A 20,918-nucleotide genomic window follows, 5' to 3' on the forward strand; every position below is an offset into this window, starting at 1 on the left:
ATGGATTCCGATCGGAATTATTCCGTTTTCTCTAGAAAACACAATAGAAATCTAGAAAATAACCAAACAATTCCGAGATCGGAATCTATTCCAAAAAGCTCCATGTAATACGTACCCGGTTTAGAGTCTTCTCAATTCTCATTTTTTGGTCTACTTTTACCAATACATCTCGTATTATGTCATCATTTAACAGTAAAACAACGGGGAGCGATCGTTTCTTTTTTCTGAAGTTATTCAATAATCAATACTTCATTTGCAAGTTTAATCTTTCGCGCATGCGCGTATAAACTACCATTTTAAAAATCATTTTAAGTGTCGTCTCAAGATTCTATCCAGTAAAATGACTGTAGAGTGTCTAGAGATCGTACTCAAGACGATTTTAAATATATTATAAATCTGATCATGAATCCCACCCCTAATTGTTTATATGAGTTATTAGAGTTCTTGTCTATGTCTATGCCGCAATATCTGACAACACACAAAGTTAGCACCTAACAGACCAGTTTGTACCGGAGCAGACGCGTGTAAACAGGATATATTGTTTCTCTTCCTCTCTTCGATCAATCTTCTTCTCGGGGAAGGAATTGTCGCTGATTCGCCTTCCGCGGCGTAAAACAAGCGTTAGAATTTCGTGGCTCCGAAGCGCTTCTTTAGATTAAAAAAAAAATAACAATAAGTTATCTGATATCGTCGAGTTGATATCATATTATTGGACGCATTTAACATTCCTAGTGCACATCGGCTAAGTACTAAGCATGCATCAGATGACTCATGCTACGTTGACGCTATCGGCAGTATATACCCTCGACGTCGACGCGATGGCGGTGCACTCGCCACGTCGCGTCGCATCGTCGTGTCGACGTCACAGACAAATCGCGATATAAATTAAGAAAGGTTATTAATATCCTATATTTATTGTTACACTTAATACGAAATATCGAGTAAATAGAATATCGAATAAAATATTTTTAAACTTATACTCGCAAACTGATTTAATTTTAACACAAATAGTAGAAATGCACTTTTAACGTGTGCCTATAATAATATTTTTGCGCATACATCTTTTTCCAGCTTAGCAAACTGCGCGCCAAGAAATGTCGGTTGAAACGCAGTCTCAAGCCAAAGCTAAAAATAGTACACGTGATTAAATTAATGATCAATTCAATAATGTTGCTAAACTAGCATTTTTTAATAAACGAACTGTGAAAACAAAAGTATTAATCTGTGATATAATTCATTAATTAGAATTATCACCGGAAGCAGATGCGCGGATACATTAAGTCTATTGTTTGCAGCTGCATTATGTTATATATTTTCTAGAAACATGATTGAACATCGCGGAGAAAAGGAGAAAAAGATGAAAAGTACAAAAAAATCAATTATAAAGAACAACAAACTTTGTTAGTTGTGTTAAAAAAATATTATCGTTTAAAACGATTAGATTATGACAACCAAATCTGACACATATTATGGACACGTATTGTGGAACTTTTCGGAATGGATCAAAATTGTTTAGTTATTTTCTATAGATTACTCTATTGTGTGTTTTTTAGAGAAAACGGAATAATTCCGATCGGAATCCATTCTGAAAAGTCCCATAATACGTGCCTTAATAGATTTAGAAGTAACAATCACACGTAAGCAAATTCAGATAACATATATGACTGTTGTGTTTTCTGAACATAATTAATCCAAAATTAATAATTTATTCCATTGCAATGTGCCATATTTTATACGTGATTTTTTGTTCTTGCCATAAAAAAAGCATTCTTTGTTACAGTATTGACAGACGCGGGTCTTATGTGGGATCACTGTAATAATAATAAGATTTTTTATAATCTTTTATATTAGAGTTACACAATAATAAAATTAAATTACATATTAATTACGATATTTTGTTCGGTATATCAGACATTTATTCGATATAAGTACTTTCCAAACTGAAGAATATATTTAAATTTATTGTTTTTTCTCGATATCGACATCTTTAACGCGAGCGACGAGCGACACGCGAAAAATGAGCCTTAACTCGCGCGCGAGAGACCAGATCGCGCTTGATACGAGTCGTAGAGAGAGACAGTGAGAAAGAAGGAGATTGGGAGAAGGGATGCGATGATGACAGTCTGCGGGAAGGGGTGTTGAAAAGAGGAAGGGAGAGCCGGAGGGAGGAAAGAGAGAGAGAGAGAGAGAGAGAGAGAGAGAGAGAGAGAGAGAGAGAGAGAGAGAGAGAGAGAGAGAGAGAGAGAGAGAGAGATACGAAGCGGAGTTCGTTGCACCCGCTCGCGTTCACTGCGCTTTATAGATGCGGATATATAGGATATATAAGGATATATAGGTTTCGCGGTACCAATTCTGAAAAGAGCGCGAGACTCTTCCTTCGGGTTGGAGAACGCTGTCTTATTAACGATTAGATAAGAACGCCCATTTCTAGAATAGACCCCACCATATTAACCGTTATCTCTCCAACAGTCATCTATTTGGACTCCCTAAAACATTAAAAAATTGTTACCAAGAACAATGAACGCTATACATAATTGCGTTAACTGATGGATTAAATGTAAAATATCGTTAAATATTAATATAATTATTTAAGATAATTATAATGATAGAAAATAGGAAATTTTGACTGTGTGTAGGAAGCAGCAACAAAGAAAATCTAACGATTTTTAACACGAAAGACTATTAATTAACAATTGAGACAAATTTTGCGCGAATATTCCTCGTTGGCGTCGGTTCAGGTAACAACTCACAATTAAAAGTAAAGATCAATACCAGAAATCAATCAGGTATCGAAAGAGACATGTTCAACACCACTTATCGAGTTGCAACTGTCAGCCCAAAAAAAAATATTTAACTTCACTTTCGTTACGCTTTTACCTTCCTTATTCCTTCACGGCGCTCCGGCTAACAGGTGGTCAGCGCAAGCTCGCTTTTACGCACGACGATAATCAACTCACGGACGCGTGCATAATCAGAAGTCGTTTATTCGGAGTAGTGCGTTCAATGCTTCGTAAAATATGTCGCGATACATAAATTGCCTTATGAATGCGCAGGGAAGTGAAACGATGTCAAAGTACAACGATACCGATATCTTTCGTCTGAAACGAACAAAGTGGCGTTAACGCGTCGTAGAAGAAGAGAGGGGCAAAAGGGGATACACAGGAAGCGCGCGACGAGAAGAAAAAAGAGAAAAGGAAGACACAGAGAGGTGCAATGTGAAGAGCGGAAGAATACCCGCATGCTTTTCGTCTTCCTCGAGACTTTTTTTTTTTTAAGGCAGGTAATTTCGCTTCAAGATCTTCGGAAACCCTCTCGTCGTTCGGAAACGTAAGATGCCCCTCAAGTGTACCCGCAGAAACTCGATAACATTTCTTTACGTTCCCACACCGATCTGCATAGGACACCAGTCTTCTAAAAATCGATCCTTCGCAAAAACAGCGAACTCCTTACTCCGTTAAGTATATATTCCCTATCGTTCGGAAAATTTTTTAGGTAAAGGGCATCTCGTATGCGAGGTATAGCCTACATTTCCGAACGACGAGAGGGTTTTCAAGATTCTCTCTAAATTAAAAAAAAAAAAAAAAAAAATCGAGGAAGACGAAAGGCATTCGTATTAACGTTATATTGCACCGTTCTATCTTTATCACTCAGTAGATGTAAAGCAAGAACAGAATGACACAATAGCGCGCTGATAGCGTGTGCCCCGCGGACGCACCCGAAAACTATATATGCGAGCCTTCTTTCGCGGCGAAAGGGAAAAGAAAGCGTCGATTATACCGAAGTATGGATTCTCGCGAGATGCGATAAGCGGTGAATCGGTCGAGGCACAATCGACTCGACGATCGCGAATATCGATCGCGACCGCGGTGGGCCGCATACGCACGCGACGCGAGACGCGCGCGTCGCGCAAAATTGTCGCCGCACTACGGTCGCGCGAAGGAGCGCGCCTCCGCGTTACCGCGGTCGCGACATCAGCCGGCGCGGTTGACGACCCCGCCGCGTTTTAAAACAATACCTACATTTCGCCGCCGTGCTCTACCTTTCACAACCGGTCGTCTCGCGCGAATATATTAACTTTCCTACACCTTTCCGCGGCGTAGCGATTAGCGAAAGCGAGGGGAGAAAGCGCGACCGTCCGGTCCCGTCCCGGTGGGCGGCCACTTTCTTCGACTCCTGCGAAAGCCACGCGAAACAGGAAAATACAGATATCCCGTGAACGGTGAACGGCGAGATTTCCGTTATAATTGCAAGCGCCAATCGCCGTCGGATTCCTGCGACCGCGGCGAATTTTTTCTCGCCGCGCGCGCGCATGTCGATTTGAAAATTTTAACGGAGACGCGGGAAAAATGTGTCTCTTCCGGACACACAAGCCGGTAGGGATTTTTTTTTTTTTTAATGTGTGTATACGTAAATTTATATATTATTTTCTAATTCGCGCTCACCGATGATCCAATGATGCTCTCCGCAGGCTGAAATTTCGACGGAGAAATACGTTCCGCGGCGGCGCAGCGCAATTTCTTGAAGATCCCACAAGTCGGGGGCTCCTCCGACACACATGGGCAAATAAATATATCGAATCGCTGGCGAATCGCGCCGGAGTAGTCCATTAGAAAGCAGTTTCGATATTCTTTAGAGTTCCGCAAAAGCTATTTGTAGGGCATTTAGTACTTCGGTCACTTCGTCCCCCGAGCTTCCTTCGCAAAATAATCCGCTCGCCGTACGCACATACGTGCATATACATATATACATACATGCACATCGATGTAATTTATATCTTCATTAAAACGTTCCCACGACGTTTCGGGGGCATCGTTCTCGCGCCGCGGTCGTGCACCATTATTATTAGATCGTCGTCGCACCGATGAAACCGCACGGGCGGCGCACTGCCGCGAGAGAGCGGGAAGCGCAAAGTTAACTTACGGCCGTTATAAGTAGGCCGAAACGATATATCCGTCCGCTTTGCGGCACAATCGTTTTACGCGCGGCGCGAACGACGAGTACGAGGCACAACGAGCGGCGGCCGCCCGGCGTCGGCGTCTCTCTTTTTAAACGCGCGCAGATCCGCGTCGCGCGTTCCCCGCAATCTGCAACAACGAGCGCACGGGAACGCCCGCGCGCCGCGAGATAGGACGGCACGGCAGAGCGGACGGAAGATCCGCGACGCGAGGAATGCAAGAATGCACGCACGCACGATCGTTTCTCGCCAACGACGCCACTCCACTTGCACTTTTCACCGTGCGCGCGACCGTGCGTCTTTCCTCCTCTCGTTCTCCGCCCACGCTCCCCGGCGGATGCAGACTGATCGGCCGATCGGTCGGCCGGTCCGCCGGTCTCTCGAGGGCTCCCTCCAACGCTCCGTCCTCGCTCTCGTCGGCTCAGGTAGAGCGGGCGAGGGAGGAGGTCACGAAAGGTCGCAGCGCGTCGCGCGACGTTACACAACGTCGCTCGCTTCGATCTTCGTCGGCGAAGGTGTGCATGGGTTTCTTCCCTTCGAAGGAAATGGAAGACGGCCTGATGGTTTTTTCCGCGCGCGACGCAAGTCCACTCGGCAGGCATGCAGGCGTTCCACTCTCGAGCGACGTCCTCGCGGAGCGCTCGCGCTCGCGGCTCTAGAGCACCAGTCTTCTCTTTTCCTCTCAAGGCTACGACGCGAAGAGGAAGACGCGCGGAACGCGAATCGTGAATCGACCACGGCGCGGTATCGGGGTCGAGAGTTCCACGACCGAGCGCAGCGGGCCACCTATCTACCTACCTACCTCCTCCTCTCCTCGGCCACGACGGCGGCGACGGAGGCGGCGGCACGCCGCTCTCGCTCTCTTCTATCCGCGCCGTTCACCTACTCTACGCGCCGACACGAGAAACGGCGTTCTCGCGCGCTCGCGATTGGCCGGCGCACTGCCGCGTCACGACGCGGAGCGCGTCGCCGCCGGCCGTCGTCTCGGAGTGTCGGAGTGTCGGAGTCACTGCTCCTCCTCCCCCGGTGCGCTTGCGACCCGGCGTGAGCGGCGAGGACGACGAGGGCGACGTAGCCTTCTCGCCTCCTCGCTCAGCTTCCAGCCTCTTAGCTTCGCGCGCTTCAAATTCTCAGACCGGCGACGTCTTAGAGATGAATATTATTCAAGTCTCCTTGGCTCGAGAGACTTTTAGCTTGAAGATGCTTAATTTCTGCGTTTGATGAAGATCTCGCGGAAGATTGTCATTTATTTTCGTGACTTTTTCAAATTGTTTGACTATTATATATATGTATTTTCGGGAGCAAACTAATTCGGAAGCGCGATAACTAACTTAAATTAGAAATGTATTAAACTTCTTAGCTTATCGTTCGTTAAACTTTGCGCGTTTCGAATTTCGTATGGATATCTTACTGTTAGAAATGTACAATGGCGAATTTAGGTATACAGATCGGATTTAGACTTAAAAAGTTTTATGGCTTGTACAAAAGGAAAGAGTTTATAATTATTTAAAATTTTCAAATACCTCTCTCAATTTATTTCAGTAACTGTGTATAATTTATTAGACATAAAATTTCCTTACACATGTTTTTATAGATTTACTTTATCATATATAAAATGTTATAAAATTTTAATAAAATATAGTATAAGCACCCTCGAAATATTGAAATAAGAGATGTAATGGCTATAAGGGTCAGTGGTGAAAAAAAAAACGGTGTATAATTATGGAAACGTTGTAAATGTTGTGGTGCAATGTCGTTATGTAAACAAAATTTTAAAAATCTTATTCGAATTCTGCTTTTCGGCGGCGGAAGAAGATCGATCTCGGGGAGCGCGAAGAAAAGCGAGGTGAGAGAATCAGGGACGAGAGAACAATTCTCGGGAAAGAAACAGACTTTCGAGCAACGTTGGCCCTCGAAGAAGGTCGCGGCGTGTTAAACGGTTACGAATGCGTATCCTCGCGAGGAGGCGTACGCGCGACATAAAATATGCGCTTCGCCTTCAACGTTGCACAAGCAGATGGCCATTACGCATGGACGATGACGCACATCGCGGACCTTCGACGGAACGCCTTCGACGAGGAAGAACGGAAGGGATATGCGCGTAGGGAATAATTGTGCAGCTATAGAGGAATGCGATTTCCGATATATCGCCGTTATATTAAGTTTCCACTGACAATAAGTCCCGCTCTGTGTGTGATCTAGCCTCGAAATTACTACAAATAAAAACGAAAACGCCGCTCTTTCATTTCAGGGCTTCTTTTTGAGTCTATATTTGTTTATAGATATTTAGCAATAATATACGTGTCTTCACATGTTCTTAATTATGTTTTCCTTTAGAAAAAGAAGAACAATTAAAAACGTTGACATTCTTGAAACTTATTACACAAAAAATGTTTTATCTTTCTATTTTATTTATCTGAAATATGGAACTCTCTTGCTTCAAATTAGAATTTTTTCCCATTCCGAGAAATCAGCGGTGCATCCTGGCATCGTGCCGCACTAACCCGGAGGTTCAAGGTCAATCGTAGAAAAGTTCGGTGAAAGGAACAGTTTCCTGAGACCCCGCTTGACTAGTCCGTGGCAAATCGCGAGTATTAGGTGCAGTTTGCATAAATTAAAATAAAATAAAGCGCGTGCGTACTCGTACTCCGGGGGATTCTGGAATAGCGTGTGACTGTCGGAATCATAAATCGAAAATAATTGGACCAAAATCCAGTATGTTCTCCAATCAATCGACATCGAAGACAATGATCTATTTTCATATATCCTACGTTATTATCTTGCCTAACTTGCCGATTTTCCATTCGTGAAAACTCGATTCCAAGCGATAAACGCGCATGGTCATAACATCGACATGCTATGGGGCGTTATTACATGTTAAAAAAGAAAAAAAGAATTATGTCATTCTTGGTCAACGTACTTATCTGTCGGAGACGGCGCGCGGAACGCAAAGAGGGAAACCTCAGAGCGAACGATCGAAGTCACGCTATTATTATATGGACGTTGAATCGGTTACGAGAGAGGTCGAGTCTCGTTCGCGTTCGCGTTGCCGTCGTCGCCGTCGTCTCGACCTAATTCGTGGATCTCGCGCGCGGAAGAGAGCGGTCGGCCCGCGCGCCCGAGGTGTCCCTGAACGCCAAGGACACGTTCTCGAGCGCGTTAGTCCGAACCATCAGCGCACGCTTCGCCATGCCGAGGTTACGCCGCTTGCAGCCGGCTGCCAGCTTAGATCGAGGCGTAGATCCAAGCGCGGAGATTCCCGCCAATGACAAAAAGACACGTTTATTTTTTCCTCGGTAAACGTACCTCGACTCACTTCGCCCGACCTCTGCTGATAGAACCGAAGAATCTTCATGAATGAGTTTCAAGTGTTCGAATCATGGGAATACTTGAAACTCATTGAGCAACGATCTCTGTAAATTTAACATCCCACGTTCAAAATTCTTATTTAATTTGTAGAGTTCTGGCTGTCTTCCACAGAATCTTAGAATTCTTGATACGTTTCAAAAAGAGCCCTGGCGTTATTTAAGTACATAAAAGTGAAAATACGAAGATGCAAAAGATTATTTTTCCAAGAGAAATGTAGAAGAATCAGAGAAGTAGAAATTCTCCAAAATGTTTGTTGAAAAAATATCAAATTGTCGGAAATTTTTTTTATCCTTATTGAGAATGTTTTCTCTTCCTTTGATTTTTATTTCTAGAGACCTTAAAAATTTCAGTTAAATTAAAATCGCCAAAATTGTTTTCTTTCATATTTTTACAAAATTTTCGCCCTTTTTTTTATTATTTTTTTATTTTTTATTAGGAGGCTTCAAATTGATCTTGGATAAAACAAAAAAGTTATAACCAATTTTCGCATAGAAAAAAATTGATATTCACCTTACATCTTTGGTAACCGTACATTTCGGTGTACTTAATCGCTAGAACTTTTTCTGAGACATATCAGAAATTTTAGTTACAAGTTTGGTAAATTATAATAAATTATATTAAAATTTTGAAAATAAATGGCCAACCTCACAGAGATCGTAATGCATTTATATATATATATATATATATTCACACAACATAATATATTAATATATATATATATATATAAAATATAACATATAAAATAAATATAATATTATATTGTATAATATATAATAATATACAATATATTGAATAAAAATAAATTTGAGAAACAAGAATTGAAATACGCAAAGATGAGAACTACACAAGGACTTTAAGAAATAATAACACATGCTGCACCTAAATGTTAGGAGCGAAGTAGATATTCCTCCCCAAGAAGCCTTTTCTTAAAATTTACTATGTCGCACGACATGGTCGACTTAAGTTACTTTTCTGCAAAGCCTGCCAATGATTGGTGCGATCGCTTAAGCACGCTTTAGGTGCTTCTATCCGATATATTCTTTTCAGGCATAATTATAGTGACTAAATAAAAATGAAAAATATCTATACGACTAGTGTCGTAAAGGTCGACGAAAGAGCAATTTTGATTTTGCTAAGTGAAACAGAAGTGCAAACGATGCGTTGCAGAAACGCATGTCGCAATCCTCCGCGAGTTAAGTGTCTGTTCAACTTTGTGCCCGATCGATCGTTGGGTCGACGGCGTCAAAGTCCACGGTGCGACCACACAAGCAAACACAATCGTGGCCTCTTCGAGGTAACGTGATTACGAGTGCCACCGTTATTCAAAATCTTTTTTCTTTTGTTCAACGTTCTTCTGAGAAAAGTAACTTGTAAGAATTCATTGTGCAGACATTCATCAAATCCCTTTGTTTTCGCAAACTTTCTCTTTATTTCTAACTAACTTCTTTGATGTTTAGATTGATGTTCAGGATTGGTGATTGATCAAACCACAAATTACCGGTTAGAACGAACAAAGAAATATTGGGAAATAATGAGAACAACATGAAATATTGCGCCTTCGACATTGGCATCCGATAATTTGAAAGGTCGTAAAAATATATTTTTATTAATTCCAAATTTTCAAAAACTGTCTTTAACTTTCCATGAGACCATGAGCTAAGTGATTCCTCGAGGCCTTGAGCGCTCAAGGACGCGCAAGAATTGTCGAGAACTCTCTTCCCCTTCTCCCACTTTGCCTCTCCTTCTCTTTCTTTCCACGTTATCTCGTCCTGCCTTATCCGTGCGACGAACACAGTTCTACGAGAAATACCGATATACCACGAGAAATGGAATGACGAAAGGAGGACGGTCGATTCACGATCCGAGGTTAATTCACGCGTAGGTCAAATAATCGATGGGAGAATCTTCGGATGCCTAAGGTGTGCACCAAAGGTGACCGGAGTACCCTTTTTGACCATGTTGCAATTGAACAGGTACCCTCAGCGACCGAATTTTTTCTGGGCCAATCAGATCAACCAACCATTTGAAGTTTCCTATTCTGACTATTTTTTGAGTTACTATATTCAGTAGATCATATGTTTAAACTTCTAATTCCGGCTGTGCATCCGAATAATGAATTTATTTTTAATCTTGTGATTCAATAAAGTATCGGTGTTTATATTTTGAGAACTGACGAGTTTCTCAATCATATATTCGATATCGAATCGCCGTCTGCGTCGCTCTTTGTGCAAGACCATATGCGGTATTTGCACATTATTTTAGAATGTGGCACGAGCGATAATATTTTCTTCGATATCGATAACGCGTACCAATGCAACGCTCTTGGATTCGAGGTTAAGACTAGACGTATCGCGTAATTTATATGCAACGAATTATAGTAACATGAGTCAACTTTATTAATCAAAGTGCATTTCAAAATGCTAATGAAAAGGTGCCAAGTTAAGCATTACTTCTTTACTTTACTTCTTTATTACTAAGCATCATTAAGCAAACGCAACAGAAAACATCATGCTTCAGTGACTAAATAACTAAATTTTTTTTTTATTAATGCTAGAACTACATTCTATATTTTTATATACATAAATTTATACATTAGATCTATTAAATGCTGCTAGATAATTCTGTAGCAAAAATTTTTTTCCAGAAGAATTTTTTCCAGACATCGCAAAATACGATTATAAAATCAAAATTTACGATTGTTCGCTAAATTGTAAAATATAAACTTTTGAACAATTGGATGTATCTTTTTCAGCTCAATTTTACACTTTTTAAAGAGTTTATGTAATTTCGGTTCTAATTAATAGAATCTTTCTTTTTTTTAATTAAAGTTAAAACTTTATACTAATATATAGAATAGAAAAAAAGTTGTATTTTAATATTATAAACAAGATTGCAAGAATTCAGCTCAATTTTTAACGTCAAAATTTTCGGAATTGTGTGTGTGTGTGTGTGGATATGCGATAATATTAAATCAATTAACGTTTTCAATCTTTCCTAGTAAAATAAATAATAATAAGCACAAATATATACGTAAAGAAAATATATTTCATTGGAGCGGTCATAACCAATTTCCAAAAGTTTCGTGACATACCCGTAACAATTGCTGTAACCGGTTTTCCCTAACATATCTAAAACGTGTTTTTCCGCATTTTCTATAGCATCCTCCGCGAACGCACCCCTATACATAAATAGAAACTAAAAGTGCCTTTTCACGTTGACGCTCCACGCTCATTTTCAACAAGCAAAAATCTTCAGGAATAATATCTTTTATTTATATATGTATCCATAAAATATTATTACTTGAAGATATTACTTGAAAATAATTAATATTTTACGTATTTCGAAATCTATGTTTGATTGTACTGAGACGATTAACGACAATTCACCGACGACGCTGAATATTAAACAAATTCAACTTGTATTTCTTTGACGCTAGCGTCAAAGCGATACCACCATGTTCACCTTGTTGACGCTCATTTTCAGCGTCTCGTGAATTGGCACCTTTAAGGATTGTGATGGATTATCGTAACGTTTTTTGTTTAAAATTTTTTCATGACCACAGCAATCGCAAATTTTGCAACAGCCAACGCAACAATAAATTTGTGAAGGCATGTTTGATACAAGCGATAAACTAAACCGTGACAATTATTTTTACGTTTGAGGAATATGATATACGTTTGTTATACATGATCACGTGTGTCAAGTATCAAGACAAGAGTTCGACACTACACTAATTGACCGCGTGTGATCCAACGCGCTTTAACAAGTGCGTTAGTCGAGATGGTGCATTCGATCGGGATGGGGAGAGCAGGTCACCCTTGCGATCTTTTTTCTACGACTTGTCGGGATCTCCTTCGGAAAGATTAATAAATAATCTTCCACTAAAACACGGCAGTGTTCACTCACGCGGATAAAATATTAATTTTGAAAAGTTTATTTAAAAGGTATAAAAAAATCACGTTTATATAACTTTCTCGCGAGCGCGTTTTGGTCTTCACGCGGTTGATTAGTATGATGAGCAACCAACTTATAAAAAATTCCACCAAATTTATTTATCGATCAATCGATCCTCTAACCAAGAGTCGTATTGGGCACATAATGGAGTCACTCCGACTCACTGAAGTCGCGAATGATATATTTTTGCGGAATATAATTACATCACACCACACCAACAACGATATACGAACCCTAAACTTATAATCACATGTAATTTTATATTTTACTGTGTTATACAAGATATACTTTCTGCTCTGGGAAAAATGTTTACCGGCACAGTTAAGCACTTTTTGGTTAATGCTCCTTAAGTGTAAATTATCTTTGCGTAAGTGAATATCGACTGAATTAATTGAGAAAATTGACTAGTATAACAATAAAAATCTTAGAAATATATAACTAATTACAATTTTTAGTTACGCGGTGTTATTTCTAGTTCAAATACGTAAAATTAAGGTTACAATATCTAAATAAATAATTTGATTATTATAATCGTGGGCCCCAAATTTTTCCCGTGGGCCCCATTTTTATTACGATCCTTGCATCGTCCTCGATGCTGTTCCGCGCGACTAAACACGATATAGACCTTCACACGGAGTTCAACGAAAATCGAATGCAAGTCCGCGGAAAGCAAGCCCGCTGTTTTTCTCCGAAGGACAACGGTAATTTCATTTAAAAGATTTCTAACGAGCAAAAGGCAAGTTTGATTCCAGCCATTTCTCTTATGATATATAGAATTGTGAAAAATATTATTTCACTGTAATAGAAACAATAACCGAAGATAAAAGGAGAATCAAGTTGAAGACTGGGTAAATAAACTGTATTATTGCGTCTCTTGGAGAACGGAAATCCAAAGAATGAGAGTTATAAAAATAAAGGACTCCTCTCGACAAGTATGTTAAGATGCGTTCCACTTGGCGTTCGCGCAACGAGCATCATTCTTCCTTGTTTAACATTTGACAAACAAGAAGGATGAAATGATTCTAAGCAGAGTCCCTCTAATAAGAGTCTGGCCAACTTGTGCCAGTTACGCATCGAATTAACCAGATTACCAAAGACCACCAAACGACCACGGGTCGATACCAATTAATGAAAATTCGATACATTAAAGTTGTCCGGCCAACGTCACAGAAGTGTATATTTCTTTCTCTCTCGCAAAATTTTGCCCAGAACTGGCCAGACTCCGATTAGAGGGACAACGTCTTATGACACGTGTTTTCCACGTAACGCGTAACCGCGTAACCAATCACAAGCGTGAATATGCGTAACATCAGAAAATGCAAAACGCTTCTGATTGGTTACGCGGTTACACGTTACGTGGAAAATACGTGCCGTGGAACTTTACCCTTAGTCGGTTGCGCGTAGTACGTATGCAGGTGCACGCTGCAACGTACCCCAGTAGTTTCAAGGTCAGTCGCGATGCCCCCACAGATGATTAGGAAGAACTTCACCCGTTCTGGACTATCCGGGTCTAGTTATCAATCATATATAATTTTGTAGATAATAATAATAATATTAAAGAAAAAATAATTTTAGATTTTTAAACTCCTTTCCGGAAACACACACACACACACACACACACACACACACACACACACACACACAGTTCTGACCTCCTAATGATGTCATTTTATTCGTTTGATGGCTCATTATTATCAGAGCTATCCAAGATGAAAAATGCATCATTGTTATGCTCAGAAGATATGTGTATATATCAAAAAATAATAATAAAACAACTGATAAATCCGCCGCTTCATGCTCTCTCCGCCCACGACGGACCTCATTGGTATCGTTGACATGGGCATCACTGTGTCACTGATTCCGAAATAAATAAACGATATGTTCTCACGCTTGCAACCAACTGATAATTTTTTATTTTATAGTTAAACATGACTCCTAGAATTTTAGTTTTTGTTTTTATTCTCGGCTAAAGATTTCTTTTTGCGTCCAAGCTACTTTTTCGTGACAACAGCGATAACAGACAAACGTTGAATATTTTTCGGTATATATATTTGTTGACGCATTTACTTGGCTTAGTTCTTGGTTTTATATTTGATTAAGTTAGACAGGCATTAATTTTACTAATTTATTATATTGTCATGGTAAAAAGAATCGGAATTAGTGACACGTACAATCAGTCCATACAACGAATAAAGTCCGTCCTGGGCGGAGAGGGGGGGGGGTAAGCATAAAGCGGTGGACGTTTTTTTTTAATATATAGGTACTGTAGCATAGCAATGACGCACATTTGTCGTCTTGGACAACTCTAATGATGAGCTATCGAACGAATAAAATGACATCATTAAAAGTTCAAAACTTTTTCCGGTGAGGATTTAAAGATCTAAAACTTTTTCTTTTTCTTTAATACTACCATTATTACCTACCTACAAAATTATGTACGATTGATGACTGAGGGCCTAAATAATCCAATACCTCAATAGGCGAAGTTCTTTTTCCCCCTCGTACGCCTACCAGACGCCTGCCATTGACATCTACACTGAGAAAAAAAATTGTTAATCCCAAGAAATATTTAGTCCGATACGTTCAACTGAACATTTTAGTTAATTAACTAAAGTTGTTTCAACAATTTATTTCGTTTCTTTAATCAAGAATTAATTAATTCAACTAATGTTTAGTTAACAAACTAAAATGTTTAGTTGAACGTATCGGAGTAAATATTTCTTGGGATTGACAAATTTGTTTTCTCAGTGTATATATTCCTGGATCAGCAGAAAAACTAAAGTAGCGGTCCCGCGATACTCGTCTTGGCTCGCCTAACAAGATCGGTTCGCAAATTAATAATACATAATCGCTACACAACAAAGGCGGCGCAAATCTTAAGGGGCCTTCTCTAGGGGTAAGAGAATTCCAAACAGGAATAAACGCGAACAGATTGATCGATAACCTTAGTAGGCTATTTTCGAAAATTTACTTGCAGTCGTAATTTTCACAATAAATATATAATGAAAATATATAATTATTTTTTCATTCATGTTATAATCTGATGTCCGATAAAGTACCGTAGAATTGTTGTATTTTACATTTAAATATTTGTGCATGTGCATTTTAATATGGTTGTAGAATTTCCAAGATAAATTTCAAATCTAAAAATTTTTAAAAGAATGTATGCGTGATACCACTAATATCTATGTATTGAAACGTAATAGAATTAATTGAAAATAAATAAAATTAAATGTAAAATTACTCAAAGTTTTACAAGTAACGTAAAAAATATTAAAAATCAGATATTTTATTTACCTTTACAGTACAAACATGCGAGTATTATCCGATCGACTTCTATCCTTTCTACATAACTTTCTATATAAAAGTTTCTTGCAATTTTTTAAAAAAGGTCCCCAATTATATTATATTTTTTACATTATACTTAATTTTTTTTCCAAAATAAAGTACAGACATTTGTTCTGGAAACTTGAAAGTATGTTCATAAATTTTTAGAGATTTTTTGAAATAGATGAAAAAATAATCAAACACGTGTTGAGACATGGATAAGATGTCATTTCTCACATTGTACTGTAAGAATTAATTAAGATAAAATAAGTAAAAATTGCTTCATATTGTACAAACCATTCTGCGTCAATAAAGATAATTTTCAATTGTCGTAATAAAAATTATTATTAAAAATAATGATATTGCGTTAATTAAAATATAATTCAAATATTTAATATTGTTACAAAAAAGAACGCTGAGTTTTCTTGCATTAAATTTTCTTATTTCAATATCTTTTATTTAAAATTATATTTTGTTTAATAACATATAACGAGAATAGAAAAACCATGCGCTTATTGCTTAATGGCGGCGGAGCGATCAAAAAGAAAACTTACCACATAGTGCTCACGTGGACGAGACCAACCGCCATTAGAAAACATTCTTTTTTATCCAATTTCGAACATTTCTTCTGATTCTTCCGTTCAGCATGTTCTTTGATAATAGACAAAACTGTTTTAGCGTCGTTATTTTCATCATCTTCGCCACCTTCGTCTTCGCGAAGCCTTTTACAAACGGATTGTCGAGTATCCACTCGATCGGCAGGAACAGCCGCCATAAGCATGTTCGCCATTTTAGCACGCGTGCGCTTCCTTTCAGTTTCCTGAAGTAATTTAAAGCAAGGCTCCACAAGTACCGGCACGTCTATCGTAGGCACCGCGCCCAAGCGCAGCCGGTTCCTCTTCTGATTGCCCTGCAAGATCTGCTCCCTGCTTTCGTCCTCGTAGAACTCCTCGAGGAAGTGGCGTGAGCAGATACGCGCCGTCTTGATATTGAATGGCGGCTCTCCATTCGCCAAGGGAGCACGACCGCAAGCACGCACCCATAACTCGCGCAATTCCTCATTGTGCGGGAAACGGTGGTAGCGCACCGACTGCTTGCGAGTCCGGCGATGGCTATTGCGACACGTGGCCACTGCGCACTGCGGCATCCCGACAGCGCGATCTCCCTCTTATCGTCGAGAACGGTCAGGAGGCGCGCGGAAGGACAGGGCGACGATTGAATCCGACGTGGTGACGCACACGCGCTCGCACGCACATATAAAACGTAATCGCGAGCGTGAAGAACGGAAGGGCGTGTGATGGCGAACGGCGGTGGATGAGAAACGCGACAATCCCCCCGAGATTCGCGCGGGACTAATTGATGATGAACGGCGAATGATAAGCGACCGCCGCCAATTCGTCCGTCCCCGGATACGATTCCTCCTCTGCAAGCTCGATTCGTTCCCGACGAAGACCTTGATCTGACTAAGTCGCGAGTCCGCCCGTGTGTAACCACCAGTCACCGAGGGAACTTGATGAAACCGTGGTCACAGCCGAGCCAATCATGTCTAAATGCTACAGAGCCCTTCGGACAATCCTCGGTGGCAAGTACAAAAGCGGAGAACGGAGGGGATGTGCTTTTCTACCTAAGTGAGACAAAGTAAAAAATGAGAGACAAGAGATAAAGATTCGAAACGGACCTTGAAAGCTGAAAAGAAAACGAAATAGAGAAGCGTCGACAAAGGGCGTTTACTTTGAACAAAAAAACCCCTCCCTCTCTTTCTCTTTTAAAATTTTAGAAGCGGAGGAATTAATGTTGCGATGGTAAAACTGACAGAAAAGTGAGAGGTAGTGAGAGATGAAATTCGCGTGTTAACACGCACAGGAAGGATGAAGGAGGAGGAAGAGGAGGAGGAGAAAGGGAAGCAGATCGAGTGCATGGCGTACGCGAGAGGTGTCGCCTCGGTGTGGATCACGCACGACAATTGACGCTACCAACAAGATGGCGTTGGTGGTGAGCTGGTGAGGAACGAATAAACCGAGCCGGCCGGCACACAGAGCGCACGAGACCCGGCGAGAAATAGCGTGGAGAACGCACGATCAAGAGGAGGACACTACGAGATGAACAAAAAGAGCGAGAGAGAGAGAGAGAAAGAGAGAGAAAAAAAGAGAAATAAAGAAGGAGCGTGAGAGACTCACCTCTTGCGATGGACGTTGGCGCCGGAAGTGAACGCGTATATATTGGGAAGACGAGGATGGAGGAAGCGAGGGGTGGTTGGAGGCATGTGAAGAGATAAGACCGAAGCGCATTTATCTCGCGTGACACGACGCGACGCGACGACGACCACGATGACAATGATGACACCGATGATGATTGAAAATTGTGATGATGATGGCGATGGCGACGACGACGACGAAGATGGTGATGATGATGACAACGACAACGACAACGACGACGACGACGACGGCGGTGGCGGTGGCGGCGGCGACGACAAATTTACCCGCGTTCGCGGCGCTACTCCTCCGAACACTGGCCTCTTGCTCTGATCAGTCCGCAGTGCAAGAGGTGGCAGGCACGGCAGCTGCGTGTACCTCCTCGTGCCTGCGTGAACCCGGTGAACCAATGATCGTGCTCCACCGTTGCCGTCGCGGCAGGGATGACGAGGACGTCGTGGAGGGGGGGCGCGTAACCTGGGGTTGCAAGGAACTGCCGCGCGCGCGAAGGCCGTCGGCGAAGGGGGGTACGCGGGGGAGGGGCGGCGGGAGGTCACCGCTACCATGTGCCGAGGGTCCTTTAGGGGGTTCGCCACCCCTCGCGCACGCCGTCGCACGGCGTCTTCCGCGCTTATCCGACGCGATCAACCACTATATCGCCGACTTGGCTTTCACTCTCTGCTGATATTCTTATATATATCATTTATAGTTTTCACTTTACAGTTATTTATTTCTTCTTATTAGTCGCTTCTCTCACTAACGTCATCTTCTTACGCTTCCTTACATCCTTTCGCAACATTTGCGTATTTAATTTCGAGCTAGTAAAAACATGGAGAGAATAGAACTTCCAAGCATAATAGGTGTGGTATCATCATCATTATAACATCACTGTTATTAGGAGTTGTAATGTCACTACTGTGTTTACATTCTTCTGATTTTAGTTTCTATATATAGTCTTTATCTTCTTTACTCGTGTTATTATTTTTATTTGATTTCATCGCTTTGTGATGAGGTGACAACAAATGCATTTTTTGTAAACCTTCCGAAAAGTGTAAAAATCAAACCAACATTTCCGCTTTTAAACATACTGACGATTAAGCTACTCTCCGTTCATCCAACGAAGCATCATCGCTAAATAAACGTTTCCTTTTCTTTCCTTTCACGCTACACATCTTTTGTCTTATCCACAAGACCACAAAAGTGTGTAACAATTCTACGTCCGACAAAATATCCGTCATGTGAACGACCGTCCCATCATATTCGTCCCTTTCTTTTTTTACTTTAACTCTTAATTACTTCGAATATTTATCCTTGTAATCTTGTCATATTATCATTTGCAGTTTTTCTACATATACGCTTATTAGTTGCTCTCAATAAAGCGTCTATCTATCTTCTTTTTTCCCTTTTATTGCACAATATTTCTTTGTCGCGCGTTACTCCATTCGTCTGAGTGACCTCAGGTCCTCCCCCTCGCGAGGCGTGTTGAGTTACCCGCCGTTCCTCCAGTCGCGCACTCTCGACGATTATTCGTAATACGAGTACGGTACCAAGAGAGAGATGAAGAAGTCCTTGCCGACGCAGTAACCATTGTGTCGACTAGCGATTTAATTATCACGTACTCTCGATGAGTAACGTATCGAGATTTTGTGTACATAACGAAGTAAATTTTTTTTCGATTTAATTACAACAACATGACAACCGTTTACTGTTTACCATTCTTCTGATCAACAAGAAAGTAGAAATATATTTTGTGTACATAACGAAGTAAATTTTTTTTCGATTTAATTAAAACGTAACAATCGTTTGCCATTTACTGTTTACCATTTTGATCCACAAGAGGGTAATAGAAATATAAACATCTGTTTATTGCAATAGAATTAGCTCTTAAAGTAAGCTGTCAAACTATAGGTAAGTTACGACCTTGTGCTACCACTATTTATAAACATATATGCGCAGATTTTATGTTCAAATCATCGTGTATGACGGCAATACTTCTTTTAATATCAAAAATCTCAATGAAATTAATTAACACTCGGTATAAAGAGTATATAAATTTATAATGGTAAAACATTTTTGATAAAATAACGCTAAAAAATTATAATTAAAATTTCATTTCTTATCACACACACACACACACACACACACACACACACATTTATCGATATAACTTCATGTCTTATGATATCCAAGACCGCATGAAATTTAATAATTTAGAAGATATCGGAAACAAGCTTCCGAACCTATTTTGATAGCGTTAAAATCTCTCACCATCAGAGTGACCCCACCGGGAACGTTGATTCTCGCTATTTGCATGGAATCCTATCACGCTATAAACCGCGAATCATTTCTGCCATTTTCATCGATCATGATATCTGTGATAGTTTGCGCGGCACCAAAAAAAAAGAAGAAAAATTTGATTGCACCTAAAATTATGTCGGACTAATCACGATAACACAGAATTTGTTTCATCGAGCAAATTAATATTGGAAATTGAAGATAAATTTTTTAATGGGCAACGCGTTGGTTTCTGCCCGCATTTTCCCCTTTATGCGACCTGTTCTTCACTTTTAGAGCAGAGTAATGTGTTAAGCGGCGTTTTATCGAATCTCTCGTTACGACTTGCGTGAAAAAAAAAAAAAAAACAATGATCTGTTTAAGTTCTGCCAACAAAGAGTTATACGTAATTATAAAGATGTCAAATAAAAATAATTTAGCTATTTTTATTTAAAAGATAAAATTGTAAAACAAAATTAAAAGTAGATAATCTAATGTGCCTAATGTAAAGACATAATGTAAAGAATTCATCAATTATACATTTCTCGTAGTTCATGCCCTCGAGAAGATAAATAGCATAACAAGTCAATTCTTTCTTTCCCCCAAAACTAATTTGTTATATCCGCCATTGCCTCGAGGTTTTGTTGACAAATTATTGGCGCTATTGCTTTTCCGTAACATAGCCGAGGTCGATCATAAATGAAACGTCCGAGCAGAGCTAACGTAGGTGTAAAACGAGGAGTCTTAAAAACGAAAATTTAAAAAGGACCTCTTAAATTTTAATGCTACTCTGTTGCTAACTCATGCTCCAACTGTTTCATTTAAAAAATAGTTATATGTAAAGTGAC

At 40.2% G+C, this 20,918-nt stretch overlaps 1 protein-coding gene across 6 annotated transcripts in view; it reads right to left on the reverse strand.

Moving 5' to 3' along the window:
* The window catches only part of LOC143898379 (uncharacterized), a 49,890-nt gene that overhangs the window by 13,930 nt on the left and 15,042 nt on the right, over window positions 1-20,918 (reverse strand). The window contains exons 1-2 of one of the 6 annotated variants that reach the window (XM_077407815.1): window positions 17,782-18,137; window positions 16,159-17,228 (exon numbers count right to left, since the gene is read on the reverse strand). The exons of the other annotated variants lie outside the window; for them this stretch is intronic. Of the exons in view, the coding sequence (XP_077263941.1) occupies window positions 16,159-16,751 (593 nt within the window). The 5' untranslated portion in view covers window positions 16,752-17,228; window positions 17,782-18,137. Of the gene's footprint in view, window positions 1-16,158; window positions 17,229-17,781; window positions 18,138-20,918 lie in introns of those variants that run through there. 6 annotated transcript variants of the gene reach the window in all.

The sequence above is a fragment of the Temnothorax americanus genome, unplaced genomic scaffold, assembly GCF_048541705.1.
Source record: "Temnothorax americanus isolate GAGA-0224 unplaced genomic scaffold, ASM4854170v1 Scaffold23, whole genome shotgun sequence".
Taxonomy (NCBI): Eukaryota; Metazoa; Arthropoda; class Insecta; order Hymenoptera; family Formicidae; genus Temnothorax; species Temnothorax americanus.